This window comes from Cupressus sempervirens, chromosome 2 (assembly GCF_028749045.1).
Source record: "Cupressus sempervirens isolate cs-2001-9-10 chromosome 2, ASM2874904v1, whole genome shotgun sequence".
Classification (NCBI taxonomy): Eukaryota; Viridiplantae; Streptophyta; class Pinopsida; order Cupressales; family Cupressaceae; genus Cupressus; species Cupressus sempervirens.
This window is the reverse complement of record NC_143119.1, coordinates 297,595,946-297,619,723: the sequence shown is the minus strand read 5'-3', so window position 1 is coordinate 297,619,723 and position 23,778 is coordinate 297,595,946. Positions and strand designations below refer to the sequence as shown.

General features: G+C 38.3%; 1 protein-coding gene across 3 annotated transcripts; it reads right to left on the bottom strand.

Moving 5' to 3' along the window:
- Positions 1–16,294: 16,294 nt before the first annotated feature.
- On the bottom strand, positions 16,295–17,273 carry LOC149572256 (photosystem II reaction center W protein, chloroplastic-like). 3 transcript variants are annotated; one of them, XM_089813485.1, is made up of 3 exons: positions 17,139–17,273; positions 16,690–17,021; positions 16,295–16,585 (listed from the first exon to the last, which is right to left on the bottom strand). In XM_089813485.1, exons 1-2 carry the CDS (start codon positions 17,236–17,238, stop codon positions 16,714–16,716), a joined length of 408 nt encoding a protein of 135 aa, XP_089669611.1. In that variant the 5' UTR covers positions 17,239–17,273; the 3' UTR covers positions 16,295–16,585; positions 16,690–16,713. The 3 variants fall into 3 exon arrangements, with proteins under 3 accessions (XP_089669611.1, XP_089669612.1, XP_089669610.1); XM_089813486.1 differs by having other exon boundaries at positions 16,694–17,021; XM_089813484.1 differs by having other exon boundaries at positions 16,295–17,021.
- Positions 17,274–23,778: the final 6,505 nt, after the last annotated feature.

Here is a 23,778-nt window from a genome sequence, read left to right as displayed (position 1 = left end):
CTCCACCTTAGCTGCCTCACCAATCCAATCCCAAGAAGAAGCTAAAGAGTGGAAGCCATGGGGAACAGGAGCAACAACAAACTCCCCAGGAGAAACCGTGGAAGCCTGGCCTCTCATAGGAGCAAGATCAGCCAAGATAGGGGCAAGGCTAGGAGAGGAGCCAAGGACCAGACCCGAAGACCTGCCATCCACAACAACCACTGGCATCGAATCAACATGAGGAGAGGGCCTGACATCCCCAGCCACCATGGGCTCTAGGGAGAGAACTGCATGGGGCGAAACTAAAACATCCTCAACCTCTAAGGAAACATCTGAAGACACGTCTGAGGGCTTAAGCACCATGTAATGCTCAGGGGAGACCCCGGACCACCATGAGGGTGGGCGCCTTGGTTTAGTCTTCTCAACAGCACAACGAGCAGCAATGTGTCCTGTCTTATGACATTTTCTGTAGCGGAAGGGGATACCTTCGTAATCCAACATTTGAGTCCAGGAGCCCCACAGCGAGGCCAAACAAATCTTTTCTGGAAGGCCCTTTGAGACATCCATCTCAACAAGAATTCAAGCACACGTCGAGTGGAGAACATCGAAAGTGGTTGAGTCGACATATAAAAAGTCACCGAGAGAGTCCCCAATAGTTTCCAAAACATAATCTATCTAGAGATGCATCCGGAGGTTTGGAAGCCGGACCCAGATAGGAACTTTATTAAAGGATTCAGTGAGAGGATCAAAATCCATATGCCATGGTTTGGCCATAAGCGAGTCTCTGTCTTGCCATGAATAACTGCTATGACACAAAATGGTCTTCCTGTCCTTAACACTTCCAAACTTAACAATAAAAAATCCTCTAGCATTTGGAAAAATTTGAACACCATGGTCTAAAATAGGTTCTGAATGCTTGGAGATCAACTAGAGAGGGCCAAAAACCCCGAAAACGAAAAATAGCAGCAAGGGAAGAGAACTTCTTTGCAGTATTAAGAATATCCTCAACAGTTTCATTATCTAAAAGGACCTTGACAGGTTTGGATACACCTACAGGAACAGCCCCACAAGAATGAGAAGGCTTAGAACCAGCTCGAGCAGCATCGTGAAGACCCGCTTCAAAAGCTACCACATCGGCATAAAAGACAGCCCTACCACCAGAAGGCGCAAGAGTCATTCTTGAACCATCACCATCTGCCAAGGGAGATCTGGCAGCAGGCAGGGATCCCCTACCATTCCCCAATACTGACCCAACAGGCGACGCACCAGTCTTGAACAGGGGCAGGAGAGGGCATGTAGCAGAAATGGCAGAAATTTGAAATTCAGGCACTGTACGCCCAAACGCGTGAGGGCCAGAAGCCAAAAACGAAATCTGGATTATATTGTGCGTGGAATGTTACTCTACAAGTAATCATCAATAGTGTTACATGTATGATCCCTTATAATTCCTCCACACCTTGCTTTTCCAGGGTTACCCTTAGCAGCCCCATCAAAATTCCCTTTAATCCATCCCCCCGAAGGAGCCTTCCATTTTACACTTGATCTTTGGTCCTCCGCCTTCTTTTTAGGCTTTGTATTATACATAGGATTGTCAATCAAGAAACCATTAGGAACATTTTTCTGAGATTTGAAATTTTCCTTAATTACTCTGATGATTAAAGCAATCAAATTTCCACAATCCATGATTTATAATGCTAAGTTTTTGGAATAGATTGTGTAGAGATTTTTCATCAACGTTTCAAATCACACTACGTGATCCATCATCAGGAAGAGAGAGCAAGAGGTGTCAAACAATGTAAGATGCAAATTTGGCACAAGGTCACTAATTAAAGGAGACCATGAAGAGAGGGATTGCACACGCCCCAACGCAGTCAAAAGAAGTAAAATAAAATAAAGACAAAAAACAAACAAACATGGGAGAGAGACTAAACCCACCAAGACACAAAGTGAAAGCACCAAGAAAGATAACAAAGATAATAAATAGGACAAGACAATAAACTACAAAAAGCAAGCAAATGGTAAGAGTTAGTATATGTAAAAATATAAATATATAGTAAAAGAATATATTACCTATATAAGAACAAAACTAAAACCTATACATAGTAACAACATATAAATATGCTCTAATGATGTTTTGACCTAGAACCCATTCAAGCATTTCTTTCTCTCTGAAAATTCTATTATTTCTTTATTTCCAGATTCCCCACCACAAGTGAGGACGGGTGATTTTCCATAGATATTCCACATTACTATCCTTAGTCAGGGAAATCCAACTCTGAAAATAGTGCTCAATTTTATTATGATGAACCCAAGCAATATTCCAGAAGGTGACAAAGTTTGACATTGAGCTCAATGAAGATAAAGATACATTGATCATCCATGCTATGATATTTTTGAGTAATTGAAAGCTTATGGACAACTAGAGTTACGTGACTTCCCTATCTAGAAGGTAAGTTACACACTTGTCTTGAGTAGATGAGGTTGAAAGGATAGATCCAATTGACTTGCTACAAGGTGTCAAAGTTGAGGTTTGAATGCCTAATGTTGACACTTGTGAACAAGCATGATGTTAAGATACATGTGATGGAAAGAGATAAATCAAGATGACTTGCTACAAGGTGTCGCGGATGAGGCTTGAATGCCTAATATTGACACTTGCGAACAAGCAAGAGTTTAAGAAATGTTTGATGGCAAAGAGATGAAGACAAGTGATGCATATCACTAACCGAGACTAGTACTCAATAAACTTAAGTTTTCTTTTCAAGGAAAGAAAACTTTAGACATGTTGTAACAAACCAAAGGATAGAAGGTAGCCAAACACTGGACTATTGGTAATCAAGGTTTGACAATTCTTGGGATTCATAAACAAGTTTTGTCAAATAACTATATCGTGCAATTACTCAAAAAGATCAATTTGTTTTTTGTTTTCAAATGTTTGGACAATTTGAAGACAATTTGTTGACATAATTTTTAGATAGCAAAGGAAACTTTGGAACACCCACACCAAGCAAATATAGTTTACTCACCTCTTAGAAGAAAAATGTGTTTGCAAGGTTAAAATCGTGGATATAGACAACCAATCTTGCACATGCTAAGAAGTTGACTAGAGGGAAGTAATGTAATCCAAGTTTAACATGACAATTTCCTTTGTTTTGTTTTTACTAGACCTCTAAGGTTTGAAGACATAATGAAGACAATAGTCAAAAATTGATTACCAGGGACAAAGCAACTTGGCTAAATAAGGGACACAGCAACTTGGCTAAATAAGAGTGATAGGGGATACGCAGTAAGAAAATAGCTGACATACATTATCCCTAGCAAAACATGGTTGGTTAATCAAAGTCCTTGCCTACAGTGAGTATCCACGAGAACTGGCATATAGGGGTTTTTGAATGACGCTAATGCTCAATCACACAAAGTCACTGATGCCCCATTCATGTTTGCATTCTATGAAATACGAATGTTGGTGTAAAATTTTCAAGTGATTTGGTAAATAGCTTGGATCAATCCCTGCACAAGGATTATAACACCTTTGGAGGTGAACCGAGTGGGAAACTATACAATAGTGTCTGGTAAAGCTTTCCATTCATCACCAACCCCCATGTAGTCTTATAAACGAGATTAAGATCTATCGACCCTGCAAACATATAAAGGTGTGTATTCTTGGAAGCAAGATTAAGAGTAGGGCCACATTATACAACAGTTAGCACATCCATGAGATCAATCACATCAAGGACAACATGGATGAAGTTTGTGTCTTTTGAGCCTTTAGGTTCAAGGAGCACATTGATTATAGAGAGGTGGAATCATTGGCATTAGCATGTTCTCACTTGGGCCATTCTCGAGAGATTTTTTCCTTGACCAACAAGCCCTCTAAAGGTAAAACAAAAAAGACAAGATAGAAGACAAGGGTCAAGAATTTTTATTGCTCTAAAAGGAAAAGAGCATACTTTCCTACCAAGTCATTTCACTCGAAACACGCAAGACAAAGTTCATTCCAAAAGTAAATGCGTTTAAATATTAATGTGCCCCAAGATATGACTAGGTTCCTACTAAAGAGTTAAACAAACACAATGTTTGCTCGATGAAGACCTAGGCAACTTGCAAAACCCCATAAGTAGTTTGATATTGTTTTGTCATTGATTGAGGCAATCTGCACTTAGTAGTTTGAAGTAATTCTTTGTCAAGTGCATCCTACATACAAGGATTAGATCAAAATAAATAAATAAACAAGGTTGCAAATAGACAAGTTAACACTTCAAATAGATAGTCAAGGGTCACATAGAGCCGAATCAACAACTAAATCTCATAAATTGCATAAAAATTCATAGGTGCTATAGAAACTATCAAAGGTGTTACTAATTTTTTCGAAGGTGCTATAGAAATTTTTGAAAACTCTACTTTATTTTTCAAAGTGCTATAGAAATTTTCGAAGGAGCTATTTAGCTCCTAGAAAACATTGAAAGAACTCAAAAGCACTAAAAACCCTCTAAGAAGTATCATAGGGTTATCAGACAGAGGATGAGAGTTTATTTGAACACAGAAGATGAGAGTTTATTTGACCGCAGTGAAACTCTATGTAAACGTGTCAAGACGCTTGTTAAGCGCTATTTAATTTTGTGAATGCACTATAATAGAGCTTGTAGGCATTAATTAGTTCTTCGAAACTACTATTTCTCTTGCGAAAAATTGAAATCTACAAAGTAAAAACATAGACATGCAAATATTTATCTAATTTCTAAAGCTCGAGGCTTGGAATGCCCCACGATGGGTGTCAAAAATGTATCATTAAAAATGTGCAGTTCAATTTAAACTAGTGAAACTTCTATAAACTCTTGCATCTAGGATCAAAATGAATCTAAATAAATTATGCAAAACCCAGAAATCACCTTATAACTCCCTATCCATAACATGTGAAATCTATGTTATCATGCTCTCAAAAACCAGTAATGTGACTTCACAAGGTGCATTACAAAATGGAACATTAATTATTCTGTGTGATTAAACTAGCACACAAATACAATAAGTTAAAGAGATTAAACAAAGCTAGAACGTTAAGATGTTATAAATTCAAAACAACTACATAATAATATGTAAAATATAAGACCCTTTGAACTAAGGGATGCCTTATTTTATGGATTTTAGAAAATCAAATGATCGATTGAGATGCAAAGATGAGCAACATGTTCTGTGTGTGCTCAATTTTAGAAGTTTTCCAAAAGATGTGCACTTGGAGTGGAGCTTATTTCTTTTAATTTTTATTTCAGAAATTAGAAATATGTGTGTACATAAGAAGAGACTTCATTTATTTAATTAAAAGGGAAATGTTCTACTACTTAAATGAGACGTAGAAATAAGTGGTCAAACTATAGGACATGGCTGATTATTTGATTAAATAATAATTTAATTATGCAAAGTTGATTTTTGTGCATAAAGAGTTAGTATTAATTTATTTAATTATTTCAGATTGGGAGTACATAGTTTACTACACCAATGTTAGATTGGTATATATTTACAGTACTCAACATGACAATTAACCCTCTCTTCTTCCTTGGCCTCAGTTTTGGCACCATGCCGCCTACCATGGTTAATTTGAACAATGCTTTCATTTAAAGTTTCAAACTCATGCCTGATGAGGATTTGCCAATTGGACGTCCCCTTGGCAACTTGGCCCTGCTTGCTCACTTGGCATCATCTCTTTACAAGCCTATTTTAGGCATGTTAGGAAAGGCAATTTGCGATTTTTTATAGATTATATTGGATTTGGCAACTCTCCCTTTAGCCTTTTTTGAAAAATTAATGATCGTTTGCACATGTCTCCTCGTACTCATTACTTGGTGTGCTGTGTGAGCATTAACATTAATTTCATAAGTGAAGTGTCTAATTGTTACTCGTCAAACTATGACGAAAAAGCCATTTTCTGAACCTATTCTTGTTAAGCACTTTCTTGAACTGCTTCTTCAACCTTGGGCCTCAACTTTTCTGGTTATGGAGTCTGGGTTCTGTGAATTTGGAAGGAATGGGGGGTGGCAGACTGAGGATTGAGTCGAACTGCATTGATTCTCTCGTCAGTTTATCTCCACCCGGAGCAAGACGGGTGATATTTAATGGCATTTCGTTTGAGATCAATGAAGATGTAGAAAATGAAAAAATAAATAGTCAGACTCGAGATCAAGCTAGCCTGAACCAATTTTCTCACCCTCGTGATTACCCTGTCAAAAGACCAGGGGTTTTCAACCGTGAGAAGTTGTCATACGTCTGGGCCCAGGTTTGTGCAATTATTATGAAAAAAATTACGTTGGAAGGCAAATTTGGAGTTCTTTATAATTACCGGCTCCCTTTTCTGAACCATCTTGAGGAATTGGGATTTCATTTCCATACCCTTCTTTTAGCTTCATTCCATTGATGGTGCCATCTGTGAGATTGCTGAAGCCAAAGGCGCAGATAAAAACTTCCACCATCTTGCACCAAGGTCTTATGTATCGTCTCTATAAATTTCATTTGGCTGTCTTCCGACAAATGTTCCTATCCAAACTGTTGCCATGTACCCCTTGCCCTCATTGTCGTGGCCTCCAACTGAGCAAAGCCCTCTTCCTCGCTCATGCATGAGTAGAAAACGTTGTCAAAAAACCCTTTAAGCCTTGAGAGTCGAAGGAAGAGACCCCCCAATGAGGATTCCATTAAAAAGCCTAAACAGAACAAAGCTGAAAACCCTGGTCCTTAAGCCCAAAGCCCCCAAAAAGCCACTTGCCATGTCGCCTCTGATGTGGAAATAACTGAAGAAGCCATCACCCCTCGTCACTCTAACAAAACTGCCAAAGAGAAAGGGAAAAGAACCATAAAGAAGTTGACCCTGATGAGATGTAAAGCAACAGCAAGGACTCTCAAAAGGGTTCCTCATACCATGGATTTGAAAGCCTTAAATACAACATGTTCCCTGCCCCTTTGACTAACCCTCCCTCTGCCCCTCACTCCCCCAAGCTTGCCCAAGATAATGTTACCGTTGAAGAAATTCATGTCGAAGTGGCCCCTAGCTCTATTTATGGCCGTGGTGGCATTGTGTGTAAATTTAAACAAAAAATAGGAAACATATACTGAAGTCCAAATCTCTTTTGAGTGGGTTAATTGACGAGTCATGATTTCCAACTGAAGGAAATGCATAACTGCAAATAATAAAGACTGTCAAATTTTAACTGACTTTTATATACATCGAAGTCACTATCTATAAGGAATATTATGGTAGAAAGTTTCTATAAATTTGAAAAACAGTGTAAAAGTTCACGTGTAATTAATTCACAACAGAAGAGTAGTTACTAAGCTAGAGATGCGAATGTGTAGCTTTAATCCCATGCATGAATCTCACAACCTTTTTCTCATAAGGCTTGAAATTTTCTCCACAATATGACACTGCAAAGCAACATATCAGAATGCACACCTACATGTCCAAATCGACACCTACCTACAATGGCAATCCCCTACATGCCGTGTCCTTTTCAGTTTAGAGGATGATTGTTTCCAACAAAAAACATATATACCATTTCCCTATAATACTTGTTCATTAATTCTCAAACTGGATTTGATTCTTGGTTTATTGATCTATAGGAGCAGTGCATATCCTTAACACAGCTTATCCAGCAACTATCAAAGATGGCACAAGACATGTCACTGTATTTCAGTGAAGAGCAAAAGAAAGAGAATATCGAAGCCTATAATGTACGACTCCACTGGTAGCAGCGATTTCATTCACTTCTACCTGTGAAATCTCTCAGGGATTTGAATCCTGCACACCCCTTGGAAGTTCAAAAAGCTGCTGGTTCAAGGCATCAGAAATGAATCGATGGTACATTTAAAAATATCATAGTAACAAACCTGCGTAATCTATTTGAATTCTTCGCTTTACTTATTCATGGATTATCTATTGTGCCTTAATATTTGTACAAAGCAAATTGGAGGAAAATTGTGTGCACAGGAATGGGGCCTCTAGGCAGTGCTCCACACAACTTATAGAGTATAAATATGCCTTGAAGCATGGTGGAAAGCCTCGATTCCAAGCTTCCTGCTGCAATTATAGTCTTAGAGACATATACGAGGGACTAATGAACATCTTTAAAAGACCTAAGCATTATGGTAACTTCTTATGTTTTTCCTCTCTCAGTACCTGACAAATATTGTTAAGCTTCACTCGAATGAATGCAAATCTTAAAGCTGAGAAAATGTTAGTTTGCTTCTATGCTTGTATCCAGATGTAATCTTATTAAACTTTAAAGATGTATGAGCTTATCATAATTTTAAAATTATGATCATTTATACGAACTGATCTGCAATCAAAACCCAACAAATATATGGTCTTATCATTGTGAAAATCCTAGAAAATATGCCTGATGTTTAAGCAGGGCACATTTCACTTAGGTATTTTTTCATATTATGATAATGATAACGCTACGGGTTGGGAAGATTTGGAGGAGAAGACTCTGCATATTCCAATTTGACGTGCAATAATAATGTTGTGTGGCTGGACCAGTTTCACAACACAGATACTCTTGATTCAGTCATGGAGAACAATCAATGAAGAAAAATAAAAGAATGTTACCCAGCCCACAAGTCTCTATGACTTGATTATGGCCGATTCTTGATTTCCCTCTTTTTCTTTCCAAGAGATTCTTTTTCCTTATTCATTTCTCCCCACAACACAACATCTGGATGTCAATTCAAAGACCGCAGAATATTTATAGTCTATTTTGCAACAATCTTATGATTATTACTATGGATATAAGCTTCATAAGGTCAAAGGTAGTTCCGAGAACAATATAATATATTTTCTACGATGTAGCTCTGTTATGGCAAGTTTCCTGATTTGCTTGTCATCTTAGATAGTTTATGGGACAGCTGATGTTTACTGCAATTAAATGTGTGTATTGTTCGACTTTATGCCAAAGAAAAACAGATCGATGTGAGGAAAACTAATATCCTATGAATGAAGAACTACTACAGTCCCCGCATTTCCAAGATTCTTTTTTCCATGGGCTTTCAAGCTCCATCACTTTTCCTGCCTAGGGTTCTATTCTTATCTTATTTACCTTTTGATTGGTCACATTAACTATTTAAGGAGAGTAAAATGGAGCCAGCTATTAGTATGCAGGTGTTCTTTCTAGTGTTGAAGACATAATTGCAAACAAGTTTTGATATTAGCGTGCAAGTACTCTTTCTACTGCTGCAGACATGAACTGGTTTGCAATCTGTCTTGATAATGTGGAATAATTTGTATAGCAACAAACTCTTTCTACACAAGTCACGAACTGAAGTTCAAGCCTGATTGCAACTCAAAAAAGGAGTTGGGTGAAGCCAACACTTGAGCCTGGAGCTTTCTCATAAAACAGGCTAAGTATTTAGTGAGTTCATCAAGGGGGTTTCTATGGCTAATACATTTGAAATCATTGCATCCAGGAAATGCTCCAGCATAGTCGCTATAAGAGAAATGGATGCATTAGCACCCACTAAAAGCTTTGGAAAAGCAGCCTTCATCAAGGCACATTAGGAGACAAACAAGTAGCAGCTTAAATTAGACTAAAGACTGGTAATAGAGAAATATCCAGGGAATCTTTACTGTCTGGAGTAGAAGAAATACAAGAATAACGAGTACATGAATGATGAGGTTCTCCACTATTCTACCAAGCTTAGTTACCGGTTCGAGTTCAATTCGAAATATGGGTTCAAAGAACCGGTTCACCAGTTCAGCAAAAATTTGGAAAGGGTTTTGGGTTCGTTTGGGTTTGTTCGTACAAAAACATGTCAAAAAAAAAAAAAAAATTATATATATATATATATTTAAAATTTATTTATTTATTTATTTATTTATGAAGCCTAGAAGCATAGAGTATTAGAAAATCATATGATTTAATCTTAGTTAATCATTTAAACAACAAAAACACCATGGGCATAAACTTTAAACATGTAAGTTGTAATCATAGCATCATGAATCTGTTGGGAGGTTGGTGCCTCCATCCCCTCTAGGTTGGTGCCTCTGTCCAACATAGACCAATGGATTTGTGACATGTGCTTAACCACCTCCCGTGGATCCTTGTCTCTAGCTGTTGTAACATTCATTGATAGCTCGAGCTTTTGGTGTAATGGCAGCAGTGATTCCAACAAGTGGTATCAGAGTATTAGGTTACGGGTTCAAATCTCTCAGGTCATGCTGTTAGATTAGATGAAAAACTAATCTCCCAAGAACACTTGCATGCATAAACCTGTCACATGGAAGAAGCAAAGAATAGAGGCAAGGAAAAATCAAGGAGGCCAAAAGGCCAGATCCATCTTATGGACATGCAAAGAGCAATATCTCATATAATCCAATAAGTGAATGAATAAAATACAAAGAGGTGAATCCTTATAAAGGAATCACGAAACCTGAAAAGGGAAACTACAGCCTAAGAAAGCTAGGGTTGCACAATATAATTAATAAAATATTAATTATATGCACCTACAAGATAGCTTAAGAAAACTAGAGTAATAGGCAACTTAATTAATTAAATCAAAGTGATTTAATTAATAAGTTAGAACAAATAATTACTCTAACACCCCCCCTTAAGCGAAGCTTGGGAGGAAGCTAACCTAGCACAGCTATGAAAGAGAATTGGGTCCCGGCAACAAGGCCAGATCAGGTACCCAATCACAACAAAATCTCTATAAATAGGAGAAATAGAGAAAATCACATGAGAAAAACCCTACTCCAAAAAGAGATAGCAAAGAATGTTCCAGAAGAAGGAACAAAGAGATCAGAAGAGAATCATTGAAGCATGAAGAACCGCAAAACTCTATCAAAATGCTGATCTGTAGAACCTCCATGGAAATAGAAGGCACGAACCATCAACCAAAGGAACCTCCATGGAAATAGAAGGCACAAACCATCAACCAAAGAAGCATAGAACAGCAATATAACCTCCCCTTAAGGCAGGTGAGGTGACAGGCAGCTGAAAAGATGGGCCAAAAATCTCCTGAAACAAACAGGATATCCACCAGAATGCTAAAATGCAAAAGACTGAATAGGATGTGCCTGGAACAGAATCTGGAACAACAACCAGCATCACTGAAAAGAGCATAGAAAGAGCTTTCCAACGATATAATGAAGTCCAAAATCAGAGATCGGAAGCTCAAGATACGCCTCCCAGAGTGCAAAATAGAACATCTGGCTTTGACTGCCAAAATAGGCAACCAAACTATATCAAAATTCCAAATAACTAGCACCATCATGACGGGCTCGGAAAGAGCTTTCCGACGATATAAGATTCATCAAAAAATACCTCCGTATGACAAAGATATGGCCAAAAAACCACAAACAGCTTTTAAAACAAAACAAATTATAGAAATGATGATTTGAAAGCCGTCAAATTTCAGCCCAAAGATGGATGACGTCAACACCTACGGCTGTCAGACCTACTTCAGTACCTTGCTGATGTCACTTCTCTGTCATACTTTGCTGATGCAGCGTCCTTTTTTGGAAGATTTTGAAAATGTTTTTTTTAAACAAAAAACAAAAAACTTTGAAGAATTTTTGCAAAAAAAGCAAACGCTTTTTTTAATAAAAAACTCATGAGCCTTTTTTTAATAAAGCCTTTTGATTTTATGATTTATTTTTTTAATAAAAAAATAAATCTTTTCTTCGGAAAGCGTGCCCAAATCTGGTAACAAATTTTTGCATCAAATTTCAACTGTGTCCAAATTGGACAAATTTTATATGGAAACAGGGGTTTTTGGGTGCTACGAATCCAACGGTGAGGTCCATTTGGGCTCAAAATGCACCAAAAAAAATGACCCCTCCAAATCCAATACAAAATAACTCTAAAAATTGAAACTCTCTGAAAAATGCAACTTCTGAAATGCTTCAACAAACCACGAACAACGAGCAGCAAGCTTGCTCTGATACCATGTTAGATTAGGTGAAAAACTAATCTCCCAAGAACACTTGCATGCATAAACCTGTCACATGGAAGAAGCAAAGAACAGAGGCAAGGAAAAATCAAGGAGGCCAAAAGGCCAGATCCATCTTATGGACATGCAAAGAGCAATATCTCATATAATCCAATAAGTGAATGAATAAAATACAAAGAGGTGAATCCTTATAAAGGAATCACGAAACCTGAAAAGGGAAATTAAAGCGTAAGAAAGCTAGGGTTGCACAATATAATTAATAAAATATTAATTATATGCACCTACAAGATAGCTTAAGAAAACTAGAGTAATAGGCAACTTAATTAATTAAATCAAAGTGATTTAATTAATAAGTTAGAACAAATAATTACTCTAACACATGCTGGGGGGGGGGATTGTTGGGAGGTCGATGCCTCTGTCCAGCATAGACTGACGGATTTTTGACATGTGCTTAACCATCTCCCGTGGATCTTGTCTCTGGTTGTTGTAACGTTCATTGATAGCTCGAGTTTTTGGTGTAACGACTACAGTAATTCCAACAGAATCAAGATCATACCATCATATATTTCAATTTAAAATTTTCAAGTTCAACATCAAAGATTCAAAATATTAAAAGTAAATCATGATTCATGAATCATAACAGCAAGTTCAAGTATTATTGTTTCAAGTTCAAGTTTCAACTAATCACAATGTATAAAATTCTAATATTCTTCTTCTTCGTCATCATCATCATCTTCTTCTTCTTCTCGTAGTCCTTCCGCATTAGTTGACTCATCAATATAGCTAAGGCCAATGGGATCAGCACCAACAACAATAGTATGGACATCAAAACCTTCAAAGCCTTCAATTGTAAGCAACAACATCCAACTTCACCGACTCTACACTTACATCCCACCTCTTGGTCTCCCCTTCTTTGTATTCTTTAGTCTTGTGCAAGAGGAGACACAAGTTGTAATGCACAAACACCAAGTTCTCTGCTCTTTTTTATGTTCGAAGCCAAAATAACCTATTTACATTCACTTTTTTGGGCTGCGAAACTCAAAACATTATCAATTTTTTTTTTTAAAAACAACATAAAGTTGTCCAATGCCACAAATTCGCCTGGGGTTCGCTTGAAATTCGATCTAGGCAATGAAATTCGCCTGGGTTCAATTTTCTAGAATTCAAGTTTCAACCACCCCCAGGGAATTGGAACCCTTGTCGAATTATGCCCGAACCAAACTAGTATTTCGAACTGGTTCGAACCCAGGCAAGGCTCTCTAGGCAAAAGCATGAACCTAGGTGACTAAGCTACCAAGTAGAATGACTTGCCAATAAAACACAACTCACACATCAAATGAACTTCACTCAGCTGAGGCTTGCTTTACCACCCTTCTAAATGTCTTCTTCTTCTTCTTCTTGTAGTCCTTCCACATTAGTTGACTCATCAATAGAGCTAAGGCCAATGGGATCAGCACCAACAACAATAGTATGGGCATCAAAATCTGCAAAGCCTTAAATTGTAAGCTGAGAAGCAGCAGCATCCAAGTCTGCCAACTTTGCATTTACATCCCACCTCTGTCTCCCCTTCTTTGTATTCTTTAGTCTTGTGCGAGAGGAGACACAAGTTGTAATGCACAAACACCAAGTTGTCTACTCTTTTTTATGTTAGACGCCAAAATTACCTATTTACAATCACTTTTTAGGGCTGCGAAACTCAAAACATTATCAATTTTTTTATAAAAAAAGCATAAAATTGTCCAACGTCGCGAATTCCCTTGGAGTTCGCCTGAAATTCAATCTAGGCAATAAAATTCGCCCGGGTTCGATTTTCTAGAATTCAAGTTTGAACCACCCCCAAGGAATTGGAACCCTGGTCAGATTTTGCTCGAACCGAACCAGTACTTCAAACTGGTTCAAACCCGGGAAGGGCTCTCTAGGCAAAAGCACAAACCCAGGTGACTAAGCTACCAAGTAGAACAACTTGCCAATAAAACACAACTCACACATCAATTGAACATCACTCAGCTAGGGCTTGCTTTACCACCCTTCTGAATGCCACGGCCTACATAGTCTGGATGTGCCCCTCCCTTCTCTCACCTACACCAATTGAGCCCTTAACTTATCCACCACAGAGAGCTCTTCATTGCCACTGACGGTCGCTGAAATTCCAACACTTCTTTCAAGGAAGTCGACGGAATCAAGGTGACCTGTAGATTTTGAAAGAGAACAACCAGCAGTCTGGCCATGGATGATGAGCAGCACTTCTTCCTTCTCAACCTCTTCCTAAAACCCTAGCCACCGATTTTCACAAGAAAACAAAGAGCAGAAAATAAGGTAGATGAAATAGTTTGGGTTTTGCTGAGGAAACTCTGACCAGTCATCTCTACTCCGAACAGATGGTTGAGATTATCCAACATCTGACACTGCTCAAATGGTAATGAAGTAACAGAATACTTTTGGAACCTCCGGAATCAATGTGAGACATGTCAATTCCAGTGGGACACCCACCTATAGCAGCCTATCGTCTAAGTAAAACCTTATGAATTACATTTTTCATATAAAGACTTTAAAGTTTAAAAGCTACAAATTACCTATTAGTATATTAACTAACAATTGTCTCCAATCAAATCTAAGAATTGGTGAAAAGAACCATTAGGAGCCAAGGTACCTGAACTTGACAGCTTTTCTTAACTGTTACTTCTGCCTTCTCTAATTCAAACAAACACCAGATAGATATAATTGGTGAAAAGAACCATTAGGAGCGAAGATACCTGAACTTGGCAGCTTTTCTTAACTGTTATTTCTACCTTTTCTAATTCAAACAAACAGTATATGAATATAATTGGTGAAAAGAACCATTAGGAGCCAAGGTATCTGAACTTGATAGCTTAACTGTTACTTCTACCTTCTCTAATTCAAACAAACAGTATATGAATCTATGGAGCCATGTATTTTGTTGTCACAACAGTTGTCTTACCGGAAATTACTTTTCTTTATGTTCTTAAATTCACAGTTAAAAAATCAGATAGAATAAAACGAAAAAAAAAGGATTTTTATACTCTGATCGGTTCTATAGTTTCCATCAACCATTGCAATCTCCCACTTTCTAAGGACGCACATAAAAACTTTCCTTCCATAATGATAAACCGTTGCATTGCACCCTCTTTCTCAAAAACTGTTACTGTAAACTAAACAGCATGTGAGGAGCTAAATTCTTGAACTCATGACACGTATATATACAGGCATCATGTATTTCATTATTGCATCAGCAATGTTGCCGTAAATTCCCTTTTTCTTTTTCTTTATTTTCATGTGTACACAGTTAAAAATAAAAAATAAAATAAAACAGACGATTATAAAGACTCTGACAGGTTCAAATTTTCCCTCCATAAACAATTACATTCTCCCTCTTCTCAAATACGGGCAAACAAACTTTCCATGGAGAAAGGGGTGGAGGTGGGGGTGAAAAGCTCTAGAATTATATCCCCTTGTTAGCATAATCATATTTCCAAAGGATGTGTGCTCAATCCATTTTTTTACAACAATCAGACACAATCATAATCTTATAAGATGAAGAAGCGTGCTTCTTTAGAAGTTGAATGCCAAGAAGACCATTAATCACTAATTTTATAAAATTGATAGCATAGGTTTAGAATCTATATTATGATTATATTATAATTGTTGTTGTAATTCTTTGGTAAAACAAAAAAAAATGTTCTTTCAAGTCTAAAAGGAGCTTCCATGGTTATCTTCGTACATCTGGAGAGAGATTTTTTATCTTGCAGTTTTTTTCATTGAAGAGCTCTTTGATGATGACCCATAGGGCATTAATTGCCATGAGGATCAATGTCAGATAAACTCGTTGCTTTCCTAATCATTAGATTCAATTGTTATTCCCAAATAAAATAGGATTTCCATTTGCTCATTTCTCAATCATGTTCTCTTTATTTTCTCCTTCATGCTCAAGCAATCTAAGTTGAAATTACAGATAAATAATATTTTCTGCCAGTGTAACAAATTTTCTTCCCAAATCAAACCATGATGATTTAGATGAATAAGAATCTTAGAGAGTAATGAATACTGTTGAAGCTATGCATGTGAAAGGCATTTAAGATACTCAGATTCATATGCGAGGTTCCCTGTTTGAAATATAATTAAGAACCTCATTCTCAACTGGCAACGTACAGAAGGTGAAGCTAAAAAGAAGATATCTAATCAAGTTAAAGAAGAATAACCTCAAAACACGTAAAAAATTGCAAAGCACAAAATACGCTAGCTAAGTCAGATTGCACTCAATAATAGTCATCAAAGATGAGGGTTAATAGAACATCCAACCAAAAAAGTGGAATTCAATTATCTACAAGTTGTGGTGTAATGGTAATGGAGACACTTCTTAATCCTCCTCTATATAACAAGCTGACTCGTATATTCAAGGTGGTAAATGGCGCGGCATAGTTATTAGACAAGGCGTAGCAATGTTCCAACAATCTTAAGAATGTGATACAAACATGCTCCTCACGGTGTTGAAGGTAGCCATGCGACCTCACCCAAAGATTTACAACAGGAAGGAATAAAATACTTATTCTTGAGAGTGGAAATTATTATTTTTCCTCCATATCAATCCTCGCTATATTATCCCAGTCCTGATTGTGAATAGTCCAGAGGCTAGAAAGGAGGAACATATTTAAGCTCGCGTCTACAGGAAATTCAAGTAATTAATGAAGGCAGCATGGGATTACTCCAAATGTATTAGATTTACAAGCTATACCTAGAGATGAATACAAAACAAATTGAGCATACCCACAGGATGAAGTGAAGTTTTATTTAGAGAGAAAGGCCACCAGACTCCTCGTCTTCATCAAGGGTTGTGGTGTAGATAAAGTAGAGACTCCAGATAAGAGTGAAGACCCCAACTAAAATCCATCCCAGAGTAGGGTTGCTCAATCCCAAACTAAGACCTGTTCCTTCGGTGCTCAGTCTCTCGTCTACCAGTGCAAAAGCAGGGCTTGAAACAAGAACACTCATAGCTGCAGCACTCAGCCCAATGTTCCCATTCGTCAAAAATGTCTTCTCCTCCTTGACCGCCTTGCTAGCAGAGCAGGTAATTTTGGGCGCTTTCAAGGCCGGCAAACCTGTTAACATATATATTTGCATCAATCATAAAAAATAAATTGGACCCAATAATTCTTAGATGGGAATAAGAAGGGCCAGTTAGCAAAAATTTGCAATAAGGTAATATATAAACTCACCCACGACAACAGATGGAGAACAGAACTTGACTGTCGAGCCACTGAAAGGTTTCTTAAGCAGTGCTGCGGATACAGAGGTCGCGCTCAAAGCAGAAGCCATTTTGATAATTACAGGATTCCTAGACCGAAATGCCTAATCCGAACTCCCAGAATTTAGTGCATTTATGACACAGCCAACCTCAAAAATAATTATCCTATGAGAGGATGGGGTTGGATATCTCTCTGTCGAATAGAAGGCATACACTTGGCATTGAAGCAATCCGGTAACATCTTGAAGGGATAATGCTGTTAAAAGGATGGTTTTGGCCTGGAGGAAAGGAGTTTTGGGGATTTCTCACTCCTCAAACAATAATTTGCCAATGGGCCTTTAGTCTAGTGGTGAAGTTGAATGGCTTACAAAGAGGAGCCCACCAAGGATCAAATGTTGCTGAGTGCAAGGCTTTAACACCATAAAAGACAAGGCCAGGATTGTGCCCCAAGTGATTTTGACGATGTGGATGCCCCTCAACTTTCAGTGGTAGCCTTCGTTGGTTGGTAGCTCGCAGGGCTTGTGCCTCGCTGGGTTGCCTCGCAGGTTTGAACCCTCCATAAAAAAAATGGATAATTTATAGATTTAGAACAATTTGTCATTTAATGAATAGCCAATTTTGATGTCACTCAACAAGCAATCGCACCTTACTGTGCAATGGATGCGCCAAAGATATGTGGGAGGGGAACATATAATGTGAAATTAAAATTGGAGAAAGGTGTTATTTTAATAATGTTAGAGAGAAGCATTTTTTATATAAGAAGTAACAATTATAACTTCAAATCAACTTATGGATCCATTTATAAGAAGCAAAACATGACTAAAACCAAAACTTGGTCAATTTGGATGGTAGATTCAATTGATTGTACATGTTCAAATATAATTAGGTGTTATTCTTTTAATATGTTCGGCCCATAAGTGAACATGAAATAAACATATAATAACTTATTAAAGTAAAATGTTATTCTTTAATCAAATGCTTTTGTACATAACAATAATGTTCCATACAATGATGTCAAATACATAAGTGAAAGCCACATTTATAATATTCGATACAGTGCTTATGAAACGATACAACCGTGTCTGCACTAGTAACCACCTAACTACCCGTTTTGCTAGACAACATCATCCCCCCCCCCCCCAAAAAAAAAAGTTGTCTCTTGCTGACTCAAAATTGACAAAATTAGGAGACAACATAGAAACATAGAAACAACATAGACTAGGGAGGAGGTTGCATCCCTGAAGTGTTCCACTGTCGGTGCAACTCATAAACATGATCAGTGCAGATACATAAGTCCTTTTGCGTCTGTGTGTTAACTTTCACTACCTCCTTCAGGAGAAGTGTTGCCTCCATGATTCAGGCCTAGGCTATCTGCAATCCTTGTTCGGTCACTTCCTTATCTCGCAAGAGCACTGCTCGCTTAACTACCCATACTACCTGTTGGCTAACCAATTCAACAGCTAACCTCTCTCGAGCTTCTATCTCAACTGTCTTAGACCTCACAGTTGCAATCTTCTATGCTTCCCTATCTGCCTCTGCATGTTGGTGAGCATAGTAGACATCTTTATATGCCCCTACTATCTCATGTGCAAGCTTCTCCATAGCAATGTTGCACGGTCCCAACTCAAGCTCTGTAGCCTAATCAATTAATGTTTCCATGGTTGGTCATCCCTTGCCCTTAAAGCAAGAGCAAAAACACTCTAGACAGACCCTCCAAATATAGGCTCGGACCAACTACAACTCCTTCCAATAGATCAAAGCCTGATACCCAACAATTTGTCCTCTCTCCATCACAACCTCCATGGCTCTAATGTATGTCTTGCATCTATCCTCATCTGACTCATAATCCTCTTTCTCCATGGTGTTAGCATCCTGCTCCATATCTATATCGATTTCTGCCTCTTCTGCAATAGCCACGTCCACAGCTGGTGCAACCTTCTCATCTTTGGGTGCATCCTTAAACTGTGGTAATCTCACCTCTTGTGGCTCTAATATGACAACTACTCCTAGGGATACCTCTCCTACCTCGGGGACTGAATGGAGGAATCGATCTCTGTAGGAATGAGTCGGAACTGTTGTCTCGGGAATACACTAGCTCAATCCATCACCTCAACCTTCTCTAGTTGTGTTGTCTTTGGTTGTTCTGTCTGGGTCATCTCCATGCTCTCGATTGACTGTGTTGGGTATGAAGGCTGGGCCTCAGCCAACAAAGATGAGGCTATGGTGACAACAGCATCATAATCAACCACATCTAGTCGAACTTGAGGCTCGGGCCCTAGCGATTGCGTCTCCACTAACCCTGCCGGTGGCACTAATGCTACTAAGTCTGGTGTAACTGGTCCTACTGAGGCATTCCGTAGAGTCATAACATCTAGGGTTTCTGTCATGGTCATGGGTGGAGTCATGACAATTGGTGCATGCATCTAGCCAAATGGAAGAATAAGTGAGGTGGTGGTTTTCAAGTGTGTTGAAATCGGCAACTCAGGAGGAGTGAAAAGTGTGGACCCTCCAATTGTCGTATCGTTCACAGCCTTTGTCGATGTACTCTCTCCCTTTGAATCAGTCCCACTACTTTCTATGGTCTCCTCCATTTCGTTGTCTGTGTCACCATACGCATCCAACCCCTACAATACCCTCTTCTGACCGGTCATTGTACCATCCATGTCCAAATGTCTCCAGTAGAATACTAGGGTTCTCCTAGCACCAATTTCTTTCTCAGTGGAACTTCAAAGTCGTCAGTTGGAATTTAATGAAGGTTGCTTCCAAAAACAATTTGATGGCATGATGCAGCATATAAAATGTTCGATGGTGTAATGTCATAAACTCCTCCATTCTATCTATGAGGACCATGGTCTAATCCTACACAATACCATGAAGGATTTGATCAAAACAAATCCACAAAGCCTTCAAATACCTGCATGCAAGAAACCTGTCACAGAAGAAAAAGACAAGAGGAGGCAAGGGTTTTGCTCTAAAAAATATGTTGATGTATTCTCAGATAATAGAAGAGATAAAAAACAATTACAAGAGTTCAACCTTAAAGGTGAATGAAACCCTAAAGAAGTTAGGTTGCATATTAATAATTAATAAAAGAATTAATTATTAATGCACCTAAGAGAAAGCTTAAGCACTAAAGAGTAATAACTTAACTAATTAAATTAAAATGGTTTAAGTAGCAAGGAAACAAAATATTACTCTAACACTGCGCCTTAAGCTAAGCGAAGTGGAAAAGCTAACCTAGCATAGCTATGAAAGTAGGAAATAGATCCCGACAACAAGGCCTGATCAGGTACCCAATACAAGGAAATCTTTGTAAACCGGAGAGGAAGGAGAAAACCTAGTGGGAAAAACTCCTCTCCAAAAAGAGATGAAAAAGCAACAAAAAAAAAAAGGCTCAAGAGACTCTGTCAAATACATAAGTAAAACCAACCCCCCCATGAGAGAGAGATGAGACACCAAAGTCCCCCTAGAATGATGGAGCCCCTATAGAAATGAACGAACCAATGAAACTCCAATGCAGAAGAAACAAGGGCACAAAACAAGGAAACCACTGAATGACTGGAAGGCCTAACTGATGCTCAAAGGAGAAAACATGAGGATCGTGAAAGGGAATCCCCAATGCAAGTGCGCAGACACTGTCATGAGAGAGGAGATGAATGTCTTTTGTAGAATCCACAACAAGTGCACCTGGAGGCTTGATGAATGGAGCTGGAGGGTCCGACAGAGCGGAAGTAGAATCCTGCTGAAGAAAAAAAACCTCAACTGGATGTTGTGTGGTAGTCAAAATAGTGATCTCAGGAACAATACAAATGTTCAAGTGACCTGGCCGCACCACATGATGCTCTTGTGAAAGAGAAGAGTTGTGCTCTGACAATGGAGATCGTGGACCAAAGTGCGAGAAGGTGTAGAAATAGGTGGTATGATCAATTGTCCCTGTAGCAATAAGGCCTCCTATTGCACTATCCTAAATGTAGACTGAATCTGCAGTGAACTCAATTGTCTTCCTTGATCCACTATGTGTAATCTGATACATCGAGAGAAGGTTTGCAGATAGAGATGGAACATATAATACATCATTGAATGTGCCATCCTAAATGTGAACTAAACCTTTCCCGCAAAATGTTAGGGCAGTGTTATTCCCCATGAGAAAATGAGGTATGGGAGAAGCCTCAATAGAGGAGTAGATCCCTTGAGAAGATGCCATATGGTGAGAAGCACCTGAATCCAGTATCCAAGGGACCTAGGAAGGGGATGCAATGGATGCCTATAATGCATGACCCTATCCAAAATCTGGTGTAGATGTTGAAAAGATGGAAGGAGACTGAAAGGTAGATCCCTGTGAGGTAGAAGAGGATGGAGATGAAACAATGCTTTTCTGAAGAAGAGCTTGCAAATCTACAATATGTTTCTCATAGCCATCAAATCTCTTTTGAAAACAATGTGACTCATCATGAGGTCCCTTCTGACAATAGGAACAAGTAGGAGTCTCAGTCTTCTTTTTCTCCTTCTTAGAAGAAGATGATGAACCAATAGAGTGTTGAGAAGAGGAATCTGATATCTGCTTGGGCTTCTGCTTCTGTGTATCCTGAGGTGACTTAGCAAGCAATGCCTGTGACTATGAACCTATAAGTGAATCCATCTGAGTGAGCTTGGACTACTCACAAGTTAACCTATCATAGAATGTCTCAAAAGAGGGCATAACATGTCTTGCACCTAGAGCATCTATAGTGGAGTAGAAGGTAGAAGTGAAAATCTGATAAGGACCTCGAAGCTTTGAGAGTATTAGAAAGATACACTCATCATCTGACTTTGTCTTTCCAACAACCTGTAACATAGATTGAAGAGACTTGAATTTCATCAAGAAGTTCTCAATGCTAGTGAATGATTCAGAAACTAAGGAGGTAAACTCTGCATCTATCTGTAGAACCCTAAACTGATTCATTGTGCCAAACAAGGTGGAAAACTTGTCCCATATAGCACTGGGTGTAGTCAAACCATCCAAGTGAAGCAATAACCCATCTGAAATATTTAGTGCAATGAGGCCCATTGCCTCATCCATCTTATTGCGCTACATAAGAACCTCATAAGGCCTCTATAGGACTGGTTGGGCCACATCGAGGCATGACCATAACCCCTTTGCCATAAGGAATCTAGTCATTTGTCCTTTTCAAGTATGGTAGTTGTGAGGTGTAAAGCATGCGACATAAGAGTTTTCCATTGAGAGAAGAAGACATAAGTAGAAGGGTCAATTCTGAAGTAAAATACAAAAAGGAAAATGCACCCCCCATAATGTAATAAATCGATCCCTAACTTACAAACTGATTGTGTAAAGGAGAGAAGAGAAAAAAGCTTCTGATATGAATAAAAAATATGTAATACCAAATACTGATGAAAATACTAAGAATATGGAAAGTGCTTGAGAAGAGCTTTCCGACGCTTTTTCTAGAATGGAAAATAGAGCTATAACGAAGAAGTTATGTCCCTCAGAAGATAGAATCAATCAATAGACTTCAGGCAACAAAACAGATATCAATCTGGAAAAAAAATCCCAAAAGTTTCTTCTCCATCATCTCCATCTTGGAACCAACTTTCCAACGCTTCTTTCAGATTAGAAAAAATACCCTCATATGCTCGAGTTATTGCAAAAATACTGACAGGGCCCCCAGAAGAAGAGAATTTTTTTTTTTTTTTTTTAAATAATAAATTTTTTAATTAAAAAAATCATCGTCCAAGTGGTGACGGAGTGAAGCAAGGGTGGCGGGGAGGTAGAGCTCGACCAACATGGCACCAGGGCTGAGCGTGGCGAGGTAGAGCAACTCGTTGGTGGTTTTCAGTGGCGCTCAAGCAGAGTTTGGCGACCAACACTAGAAAAACTTAATACTAGCGCCGAGAGGAATAAAAGTCACTGATAGGAAGGAATAAAAGATGCTCGCGCCAAAAAATCGATCAGGTTGTTGAAAAAATGGGTCCGCATTCTGAAAAATGGCCTAGAACCATTTTTGTAATTTTTTTTTGAAAAATTGCCTCGAAGAGCATGTAGGAGGCTATACGACCTTCTCAGCAAAAAAAATTTGCCTCCTAGACCAACGTTGTCTGAAATGGACAAACTTTATATGGAAACGAGGGTTTTGATGCCTTTTGGATCCATCCGTAATGTTCATTTGGCCTCAAGCAGCTCCAAAAATTAGTAACCCCCCTGTTTTCTCAAAAAATACCTGAAAAACTCTAGATCTATTCTGTCAAACCCTCGTTCTCCTTTTTCTCCAAATAATGAACAAGCTGCAACAGATCTAGCTCTGATACCATGAAGGATTTGATCAAAACAAATCCACAAAGCCTTTGAATACTTGCATGCAAGAAACTTGTCACAGAAGAAAAAGATGAGAGGAGGAAAGGGTTTTGCACTGAAAAATATGTTGATGTATTCTAAAAAAATGGAAGAGATAAAAAATAATTACAAGAGTTCAACCTTAAAAGTGAATAAAACCCTAAAGCCTAAGAAAGCTAGGTTGCACATTAATAATTAATAAAAGAATTAATTATTGATGCACCTAAGAGAAAGCTTAAGCAATAAAGAGTAATAACTTAACTAATTAAATCAAAATGATTTA

Excerpts from the sequence above, each read along its gene's own strand:
- LOC149572256 (XM_089813484.1), bottom strand. The coding sequence starts at position 17,238 with ATGGCTTCTGCTTTGAGCGCGACCTCTGTATCCGCAGCACTGCTTAAG. Across the intron at positions 17,022-17,138 it reads TTCTCCATCTGTTGTCGTGG|GTTTGCCGGCCTTGAAAGCG; the intron begins GTGAGTTTATAT and ends ATATGTTAACAG.